The sequence below is a fragment of the Miscanthus floridulus genome, chromosome 16 (genome assembly GCF_019320115.1).
Source record: "Miscanthus floridulus cultivar M001 chromosome 16, ASM1932011v1, whole genome shotgun sequence".
Taxonomy (NCBI): domain Eukaryota; kingdom Viridiplantae; phylum Streptophyta; class Magnoliopsida; order Poales; family Poaceae; genus Miscanthus; species Miscanthus floridulus.
The window spans coordinates 18326509-18336967 of NC_089595.1; the positions used below are offsets into that span (position 1 = coordinate 18326509).

General features: G+C 44.3%; 1 protein-coding gene across 2 annotated transcripts; it reads right to left on the bottom strand.

Annotated features, from left to right (window-relative positions):
- Positions 1 to 3425: 3425 nt before the first annotated feature.
- Positions 3426 to 8263, bottom strand: LOC136513608 (nudix hydrolase 9-like). Of its 2 annotated transcripts, none has more exons than XM_066507577.1 (10): positions 8039 to 8263; positions 7205 to 7267; positions 7064 to 7120; positions 6426 to 6514; positions 6100 to 6158; positions 5643 to 5791; positions 4915 to 5049; positions 4616 to 4774; positions 4419 to 4524; positions 3426 to 4211 (listed from the first exon to the last, which is right to left on the bottom strand). In XM_066507577.1, the coding sequence occupies exons 1-9, from the start codon at positions 8126 to 8128 to the stop codon at positions 4429 to 4431; spliced, it is 897 nt and encodes a 298-aa protein (XP_066363674.1). In that variant the 5' UTR covers positions 8129 to 8263; the 3' UTR covers positions 3426 to 4211; positions 4419 to 4428. The 2 variants fall into 2 exon arrangements, with proteins under 2 accessions (XP_066363674.1, XP_066363673.1); XM_066507576.1 differs by having other exon boundaries at positions 7205 to 7279.
- Between the last annotated feature and the right edge of the window lie 2196 nt (positions 8264 to 10459).

Consider the following 10459-nt stretch of genomic DNA (forward strand, 5'->3'; position numbering starts at 1 on the left):
GAGGTTCAGGGAGCTCTCTGGAAATGACCGGACTCTGGCTTGTCTGCGTCCGGTCGGGCATGACTGGACGCATCCGGTCACGACTGGAACCTTACTAGAAGTGACCGGACGCTGGGGTCGTGTGTCCGGTCCTTCACTGTAGCGCGTCCGGTCACAACTTAAGTGCACCGATGACCGTTGAGATCGTGCGGTGTAGATTCAAAGGAGGTGACACATGGCAGACATCCACTGACCAGACGCTGGGGTCCTGCGTCCGGTCAATATGATCGGGGCGTCCGGTCGGTGCGCAGTGGGCTGCTCTGAGAGCCCAACGGTTGTATTTCGCTGGGGGCTCTTTTTAGAGAGAATTCCTTATTTGACACTGGGAAAATGAGTCGTTCCTTTCTTGGCCCTGAAATTTTCTTCGTTCCCTATTTGACACTCACTTCAACTTTCGTTCCTAATTTGACACTGCCGTCAAATCCGTTAGCTAACGGTGTTAACTGGCCGTTAAAAAGACGTTTTTGCCCCTAGAAATAAAAGCGGCGAAGCAAATTTGAGAGGAAAAAAAAATCTACGCCTTTTTTTTGTAGCTGGGCGCATGCATCAGAGGCGGGCGCAAATTTTTTTTCCTCTCAAATTTGCTTCGCCGCTTTTTTTTCTAGGGGCAAAAACGTCTTTTTAACGGCCAGTTAACACCGTTAGCTAACGGATTTGACGGCAGTGTCAAATTAGGAACGAAAGTTGAAGTGAGTGTCAAATAGGGAACGAAGAAAATTTCAGGGCCAAGAAAGGAACGACTCATTTTCCCAGTGTCAAATAAGGAATTCTCCCCTCTTTTTAAGGCGTGTGGCCAGCTCTAGCTCACTCCCTTAGCCATTTACATTGACATAGCAACTTTGTGAGCTTAGCCAAAGCCCTCCCACTCATCTCTATCATTGATTCATCATCTTTGAGAGATTGGAAGAGAATCCAAGTGCATTGCTTGAGTGTTTGCATCTAGAGGCACTTGATGTTTGTGTTTCGCTGCGGGACTCGCTTGTTACTCTTGGTGGTTGCCGCCACCTAGACGGCTTAGAGCAGTAAGGATCGTCGAGTGGAGGTTGGTGATTGTCTTCGGCTCCGATCGTGGCGATTGTGAGGGGTTCTTGACTTTTTCCCGGCGGAGAGCCAAAAGGTACTCTAGTAAATTGCTCATGGCTTGTGTGATCCTCATCTTGTGTTGGTTGTGCGGCACCCTATTGAGGGTTTTGCGTGTGATGCCAATTAACGCGTGAACCTCCAAGTGAGTGAATCGCCACAACGAGGACTAGTTTGCCGGCAAGCAAGTGAACCTCGGTAAAAATCATTATGTCATCATTTGATTCCGAGGTGATTGGTCTTCATTGGTATTCATTATTGTGATTGATTGGTTCATTCGTCAACTCAGCGGTATAGCCATATTGCTCACTCTCTCTTTACATTATCGCAAACTAGTTGTCATGCTCTTTAGTGTAACTAGTCGTGAGAGCTTGTTAGTTTGGTTAGTGTGGCTCTTTAGTTAGCCTTTGAGAGCACACTAACTTAGTGTAGTGACATAGCCATTGTGTGGATAGAGACTATATAAACTAGAATTGAGGTAGGTGGCTTGTATTTTTAGTAGGCTAGCGCAACACTCGCTTCGCCTCATATTTGTCTAACTGATTTGCTAAGTGTTGTTGTAGAAATTTTTTAATAGGCTATTCACCCCCCTCTAGCCATTAGGACCTTTCAGCATGTCGCGCGAGGTAGGAGACGAAGCCCTACCGAGGCCGTTGTCTGCTGGCCACCAGAGCCATTGCAACATGTGCAACACCTGATCTACTTTTGAAACATCCAGATGAAACATTTGCATCTTACATCTGTAGATATATGAAACACTTGAAACATGCATCTGAAACACATGTAAAAACACTTGAAAACTCATGAAAAGACATTTAAATATGGAACATCCAGATAAAACCCTTTACAACATATATGTGAAACATATGTAACATCCAAACAAACACACTTGCAACATACGTCTGGAAAAACAAATAAAACATTTGGAACATACACTTGCAACATACGTGTATAGCCATTGCAACATGTGCAATATCCCGATCTACTTTTGCAACATCCAGATGAAACGCATGTAACATCTAGATAAAACATCTGAAACACTTGAAACATACGCTTGCAACATGTGCGTCACGCGAAGCTCCTCCATCGGCCAGGGGAACGGCAGCATTGGCAGCACCTCGACGCGGCGGGGGACAGGGCATGGCGCACAATGGCGGGGATGGGCATGGAGTGCAGGGCGGGGACGAGGCACGAGCGCAAAGGCGGGGACGGGGCATGGCGCGACGCGACGCGGGATGGGGGCGCCGCACGGCGGCGAGGCGGCTTGGGGCGGGCGGATGGCACAACTCACCGTGACGAGCGAAGCGAGTCGAGGGAGTTGGAGATTTCTCGGCTATCGTAGTGTAGAGATTTTTTGAGGGGATGTCGTAGTGTAGAGATGGAGGAGAGACGAAGGCCCGTCGTCGACTATTGGGCCGGTCGCCGTGCAGGCCCAGGTACGGGGCGTTCGGACGGACGCCCTCACTAGACTATTATCGTTTTTCTCTATATATGGAGAATTTCTTATTTTCTCTGAATTAAATGGACACAGGGCCTATATTATGTCGTTTTACCTTATAGTTTTACAAGATACAAAACATAAAAATAAATGACAAAAGTACAACAAATCCAAATGCTATGGAGTTTCTTTTTTTTGTTACTTTATTAGATTTTACTCTGTTTATCCTTTATTGGTTTAATTCATTTTGATTCTCTCCCTCCCATGTTTTACATACAAACTCAGGGTTTTTTTTGGTACTACAAATAAGGAGGCAGTGTTTCCCTAAACGGTAAACGGTAAACAGTCGGTCACCTACCGTTTAGCCCATTATTCGGGCAAAACAGTTGTTTAAACGGGCAAAATGACCATTTAAACAATCAAAACAACCAATTAAATGGAAACGGTGTACCACCGTGTAGCGTTTAAACGGTGTATAAACAGGCTAAACAACCGTTTAGACAAACAGTGTAAGGAGGAATCCATGGTCACATCGTGGAGAGCTACTTGTTTCTAATTTGTGGCTCAATATTCGGCAGCTTGCGAGTTTTGCTTAAAACTCAGTTTGAGTGACTCCGGATTCTCTCTGTTATCAGATGCCCGTTCTGCACATTGTTGAGCTCATTTGCTCGCAACTCTAAGTGTTCCAACTGAAAGGTTGTGTCTATCGTAGTGCTCTTAAAATTGTTGAGCTGCCCTCTTCCTTTCAAGAACCCAACCAGCTAGGTGAAGGAACATCCACAACCTATTCCAATTCACCACCGTGACAATTCTGTGAAGCAACAAAAATCAAGATGAAAATTGTAGAATCCACACCCCAGCACGAAGTATATCCATACCACGGTGGCAAGGTAACAAGTATATAAACCTTTCCAGAGTAAAGTAATATATAAGCTTCACCTTCCGTTCCTACATACTCCTAGTACATCATCACCACAGCAGGAACCCTGGCAGCATTGTATATTTCTAATAGTCTTACTTCTATTTGTATAGATCCAACAGAAGAACTGCTGACAGACTAAGGCATCGCTTGCCCAGGAATTCAATCCTGAAAGAACATTACAATCCACGAGTCATCTCTCCATGTAGATTAGCATCGCGATGCTGCTCTCAAGTGCCTCCGTTGGTGAAACAGCAGGAGATCGAAATTTATTCCATTAGTCTTTAGAGGGAACTTTAAGCTTTATGCAGAATGGTACAACAAAGATCCTGAATTCTGCTAGGGTCTAAGGAGACCTATGTCGGCCCAACAAAGGCCTTGTTTAGATCACCCACAAATTCCAAGTTTTTTCACTCTCTCTTCATCACATCAATTTTTAGCCGCTTGCATGGAGCATTAAATGTAGGTAAAAAAATAACTAATTACACAGTTTAGTTGGAAATCACGAGATGAATCTTTTGAGCTTAGTTGATCCACGATTGGACAATATTTACCAAATAAGACGAAAGTGCTACTATTCATCGGTTTGAAATTTTTTTCAATCTAAACATGGCCAAAGATGGAAATGGTACATCTACTGCAAAGAACAGTAATCTGATGGATCTGGCATGCAGTGTTCTGCACGGTACCTCCACACTTATTTCTGATGTAATAACGCCATCAGAACTATTCAGCCTGCAAAGGAAACACAGTTTAACTTTAACTCAGCATTGGGAAGTGACATGTCAATGAGGGATAAACGGAAAATGAAACTTGAAAGAAGGCAGGGCGCCATAAATTTTGCAGCTTTGCAACACAACCATGTTAAATATATATTTTATACCTAAGCAAAGTGTTTAAGATACACAGCTGAACAAAGTTTGTTCATTTAATTATACTTACAATGAAATCTTCACGATTTTTTGGCAGCATTCCTCATCGATTCATATAGAGCAATACCACCATTGTGGCAGCCAGGCATTCGCTGCCTCATTCCTTGTAGCTCTTCCTGTAATTCAAAAGCATCTTTACTATGATTATAAGCAGCCAACCAAAAGCAAGCTAAGGATCAGAGAGCTGCTAGAGCAGTTAAAACGCACCACAGATACTGCATACAGTTTAGTAGATTCATAGCCATCTTGAGCTCTAGAATAAAGCTCATTTACGCCACTGGAGTCAATGTTACATTTTGTAAAAAAGAATGCAGTTGACCTAACATTAACTTCTCGGCGAGAAACTCCAATGAACACAGGATCGGTCTGCAGAAAGTCGTGAAATCAACAGATCTTTCTTGGATGACAATTAGAAACAACTAAAAGCAACCTTTCTATTGGATCCTGTTTATGTATACGAACCACTATACTACACTACGTGACATATATTTTAGGCCTCTACTTACTAGGGAGCTAGCAGGAACTCCAGTTTCCTCAACCACTTCACGGATGATTCCGTCAAACATTTCTTGTGAAACTCGTTCAGTGAGACAAGCAAAGTCTCCATCAGTTTGATGACCCATAATTCCAATTTCTTGTGGCTGGCATAAACAAAGTGAAGATCAATAATATGAAATGTATTTAACAGATCTGCACTCAACCGATTGTTTCAGGCTTAAAAACTAAATATTTTTCTCCTCATGCACCGTCCCCTGCCCCAACTTCCTCCAAAGAAAGAAGCCATGTTTCCAAGTTCTAATTTTGATTCCTCCTCTAAAAGTAGCTTCATAGTCAGCATGCTAACTGACAGGGGAGAAGAAACAATTTTAAGCAATAAATAGGGCTGAGCAATGCATGATTTATAAATTTCAGTTAAATTTCAATATACATTTTCCTTAGTCCATAATTATGACATATAGTTTCCTTCTTGAAAAGTCACTTCAAGTAAACATGCTACCTCAAAAAGAAAATCTCAGCATGCTGACAGGCAGAAGAAACCACTAAATCAGGCAGTACTGCAGCCTGCAGTAATGTTGCTATCATCTTTATTTTGCAGCGTAAGAGAAACTACATTACACCTAGTGCTACATTTGTCAATTAGTTCTATAAAAACTAAGCTGTACATCAAATATCTACACAGATCTTCGCTTTCATCATCTGCACTCATATTGTCAAGCAATCTTAAAGGATTTACCTCCGAGTGTCCTCCAGGGAAAACATAGTATCCTGGAAAGTCCACCACATTGTAACTCCTTTGCAATACAATAATCTTTTCGTCAGATGTTTCAACTATAGCACCATTGCCCAGTGGATCTGACATGTGTTGGCAACGTACAGAATCATCTATTGAAAGAGGAATTGTTTTGGTCAAGGCTGATCATTCTTACAATTCTGTACAAAGATTGACACCATGTTGTCTGAGGCTCTGAGCACACAAAATACTAAGACAAACTATCTAATGAATAGTCACTGTCCCAGAGCAAACTTACTAGGAAATGGAAGGTGAAACAGAGGGACACGAATATACTTATCAAGGATTTAAATTTCTGAAAGCTGAAGCAATGGAAGAAACTAGAGGACTTCAAAGTTTAAGATTCAAAAAGGCCCTGATACGCACAACCAGCTGTATTAAGTTTCAGATTACAAATTACCTTCAGATGGAACCAAAAATTTCTCCCACGATGGATTGAGATTTGTTCCCACAAATGTCCTATTTCATGCAAGTAGAAACAATTGTTAATTCAAGGCAGTGTTCAAAAGGCGACTAGGCATCCAGGAGAGTGTTGGGTCCGCCTGGACGCCTAGGCGACAAGGCGCCACTGTTTCCCAAGGCGAGCTGGGTATGCCTGGATGCCTAGGCGATGCATTTGAAACACTGATTCGAGGCATTAAATCAAAATATCACAAAGAAAGTTACAGGCTGTAAAAAAATTGGTTTAAAGATCTGTTGGAAATGAACACAAATGGTCAAACCAACCTGTAGTCTGTGAGACCCAAATGAAGTGAGCCACAGTACTCATGACCATGATTTGAGCCATCTTTGTAGTGCAAGGCATTTCCTCCGTACTGAAATTTGTTGTTGTTGTCAGTGTTTGCATTCTACTACCCGATGAACGCAGTCAAGCAGGTAAAGAGAGATTGTTTCAAAATATTGCATACATGAACTTCTATAATGACACATGTTTAGCTATACAGAAAAGAAGCAGAAATACTAACACATGCTAGGACACAAGTCATCACCACTTAACATTCATTGCTTGGCAATTCCGTGCAGATAGTAGAAGTGAAGATGCAAGTGCATTTGGATGAAAGTAATGCATGTAACTGACTGGGAATTCCCCTAAGGACTCAGAAACACATATAGGGAATCCAATATTTTAACAAAGCCTTCGAGAGCTACATTTAGGAGCTTGTGTAAATTCTGAGCGAAGACATGTTTTTTTGTATAAATCGTCTTTGTATAGAGCATGCACCAAACAACTTAATATTCAAGAACCTTTCAGTTTTCTCATTTCAATACAACATGTTTGTCAGTAAATGGTAGCATCTTCAAGACTTCAAGCATCAGTGGAGCAGCAAAAAAGAGCATGCCAGGATAGGGCTAAAAATACATACCCGAAACTTTGTACCGCTGTATAGAGATGGGCTCTGCTGAAGGCTTTGGTTCCATATCTACAAGATCAACAAATATAAAGAATGACAATGGACGCATGCATGCTGTCAGATAGATGTATGATATAGGTAGACAAACATTACCTCACTTATAGATTCCTCCAAGGCTGCATCAGGATGGGGAATCCTGTCGAATGACAGATCAAACTTAACCAAGACCTTCAGTTCGCACCATGAGCTCAATCAGAATGTTACTGTGTTGTAAAGCAAGACACTTTTGGTACTTCCTCCATTCACAAATAAGTCCATCTATAGGTTTGTACAGTCAAACTTTTTTTTTACCTTTGACTGTGAATATAGAAAATTTTATAAGGATTGACAACACAAGATTTAGCATTACAAGATTCATTGTGAAAAATGCTTCATAATATATGAGGGCCTATTTGGATCAAGACCTGAAAATTTTGCCTGGTCAGACAGCTCCCCCAGTCCGTCGGTTTCCAACGCACAAGTCAGGCTTCGATTCAAACAGGCCCTAACTCTTTTTATTTAAAGTAACAAGTAATGTATTTTTATAAATATTATTGATCAAAGTATCATGTTGAAACTCTGTTATACTATTTCCGGTGAGAGAAATATGGCAGCAGTTATTAGCACTCCACACTGTCTTGAACGAGCTAAAGAAATAACATCACGGCAGTTCATGGCAACAGCAGCACACATCCAAACACTCGAGGCTTAGTCGCTCTATTGTTCATCAGAAGGCCATAGCTGGAATGCGTCATTCAGGACTTGGGGAAACGACATGATAAACAGAAAAATACAGGCGAAGCTAGCAGGATGCAGCAACCAAAAGTCGTTCTTGCCGGCGCGCGGTGGTCCGATGGAGGAAACGGCCGGCGGAGGCAGGCGCCGTTCCACCCAACCAAACGGACATGCAATCGGGAGGGAGACGAGGAGGAAGGGGAAGGTACGCACGCGGGAGCGAGGGAGGCCGTCGGGGCAGGAGAGGAGTATCTTGAACGCCGTGCCCGGATCTGCGGCGGAGGCGGAGGCGGGGGCGGCCATACGGGCTCCCGGTGCGGGTGGCGGGGGCGACGGAGACGGGGTTGGCCGGTGCGCTGCAGCGGCGGTCGGCGGCAGGTTGGGTGTCAGAGGCAACGTACAGTACAGTACGAGACGCTATCTATCGCGCGGTCGCACTGTCAGAAAAACTCCTATTATGTCGTGTCGCATTTGTTGTCTGAATGTCAGGAAATTGCAAAATTGTCAGTTAGCTGATGGATCCCTCAAACAAGAACATTTTGTACAAGATCTTGCAGATTTGTGTGTGAGATACTGAACTGTTGACATGTACATAGCAGTGCTAGCGTCCGAGCGTTCGTATCCGGACGCCCACGCGTTGCACTTCGTTACGTGTGCTCCACGCGAGGCCCGCGCTGCCCGGACGATAAGAAGGGAAGGGGGTGGCCCCTTCGATTCAAAAGGAACCTCGCCGCGGCATTATATGGATATCCTGTCGGCGTCGACAGTGAGAGGAGAACACACCGAGACAATGCAGCTCAAGGTGAATAGGAGAGATGCAGCACACGATCTGTTTTTGAAACGTCCAAATGCAACAGTTACAATATACGTTTAAAGGCAGATAAAACACTTGAAACATGCTTCCGAAACATTTAAAAAAAACACCTGAAAGCCATTGCAAACATACGTAATATCCAGATAAAACACATGCAACGTATGTGTGAAACATATGCAACATCCAGATAAACACACTTGCAACGCACGTCCAGAAAAACACAGATAAAACATTGGTGATAGACTTTTACAACATACGTGTACAAACATTGAAACATATGCTACATTCTAATCTACTTTTGCAACATTCATCTGAAACACTTGCAACATACATCTGAAAACACTCGAAACATACTCTTGGAACCTGCGCTTTCAGCAAAACATGGCAACCAGGCGCGCAGAGCACGGCACAGCGGGAGCCGGCTGCGCGGTCGCGATGAAGAAGGAGGATGGCAACGGGCGAGCGGATGTGCGGCCCCCGGTGAAGCGGGTGCGCTGCCCCCGGTCGCCAGTGAGCGGCTACCCCCGGTAATACGGCGCACACGGTGCCCGCGGTGGAGGCGACAGCAGCAGTCAGATGGTACGACCTCGCGCCGGGAGCACGCCGCGGCGGTGCAGGCGTGGCGGGCGATGGAGAGGAAGGCTAGCGGGAGGCGTGTGGGAGCCGCGGCGGAGCCGATCTCGGAGCACAGTCGTGTTGATGCATGAATTTTTTTTAATCTGCGGTGAGCGGACGAGAAGGGATTGGCTTTTGGACGTTGGGTCCACCAGGCGTCCAGCGCGTTCCGACGTCTTGTTCCCAGCGTTACCGCTGTACATATGTTCGGGACCAGTAGTAGAATTGAAACAGCAGGATAACAGATCAATCTAGCAGTAGCACGGGTGCCACCAGCTTTGTTTGACAGCATGAGATCGACAGAAATCTTGGCCAAAGTTTTTTAACCTGATAAATAGTACCACTTTCGTCTTATTTAGCAAATATTGTTCAATCGTGGACCAACTAGGCTCAAAAGATTCATCTCGTGATTTCCAACTAAACTGTGTAATTAGTTATTTTTTTACCTACATTTAATACTCCATACAAGCGGCTAAAAATTGATGTGATGGAGAAAGAATGAAAAAACTTGAAATTTGGAGGTGATCTAAACAAGGCCCTTGTACAAACTCCTGTGGGACATTCTGCATTGCAAGTTCGATTCCGGGTGGGGGTCTGTAGGTGTACTGTACAAGCTCCTCCTTGTACCCGGCAGCGGATTTTGTCCGGAAAAGCTCCACCCAGAGCCCATTTCTTCATTTGGCTGCTGATCTCTACCAAAAAAAGGATTGTTGCTGTTGATAACCCATTAACCCTCTATGTGAGATTTAATTTGTGAGCAAGAAGAGCAGTCGGCCTGACCCTTGCAGCCCTCTGCTGACTGCTGCTGCCAATTGTGTTTAGAGCAGGACTTTCAGCCTCTTCGTTTGACCGTGGCTTGTCGTAAATGATCGTAACTTTTCAGCCGGAACAGTATTTTTTTCTCACATAAACCAGCCAGCAGTACTTCTTCACGAACCAGCAACGATATGAACCAGCCAACCAAACAGACAGTTTAAGCGTGGCGCTGTTTCTGTTTGCTCCAGACACTGCAGAGCTCTGCAAGATGCTCGCCGGCCGACGACTGGACTGCCTTTGCTAGCTCCTGCTATCAAGCTCAGGGGCGGCGCGGGGTGCCGGTGAGCCCGTCCATTTGCTCGCCGCCCGTACGTGTTTGGGCTTACGGGTAGGGGGGAAACAAAAGTAAACATGAGAGGACAAAAAACAAAAACAAACAAATGAAATGA

What these genes read in the sequence shown, in the direction of transcription:
- LOC136513608 (XM_066507576.1), bottom strand. Translation starts at nt 8,128, where the DNA reads ATGGCCGCCCCCGCCTCCGCCTCCGCCGCAGATCCGGGCACGGCGTTC. An exon ending in TGGAGGAATCTATAAGTGAG is followed by an intron (nt 7,121 to 7,204) that starts GTAATGTTTGTC and finishes TTGATCTTGTAG; the next exon opens with ATATGGAACCAAAGCCTTCA. An exon ending in GAGTTCCTGCTAGCTCCCTA is followed by an intron (nt 4,775 to 4,914) that starts GTAAGTAGAGGC and finishes GACTTTCTGCAG; the next exon opens with ACCGATCCTGTGTTCATTGG.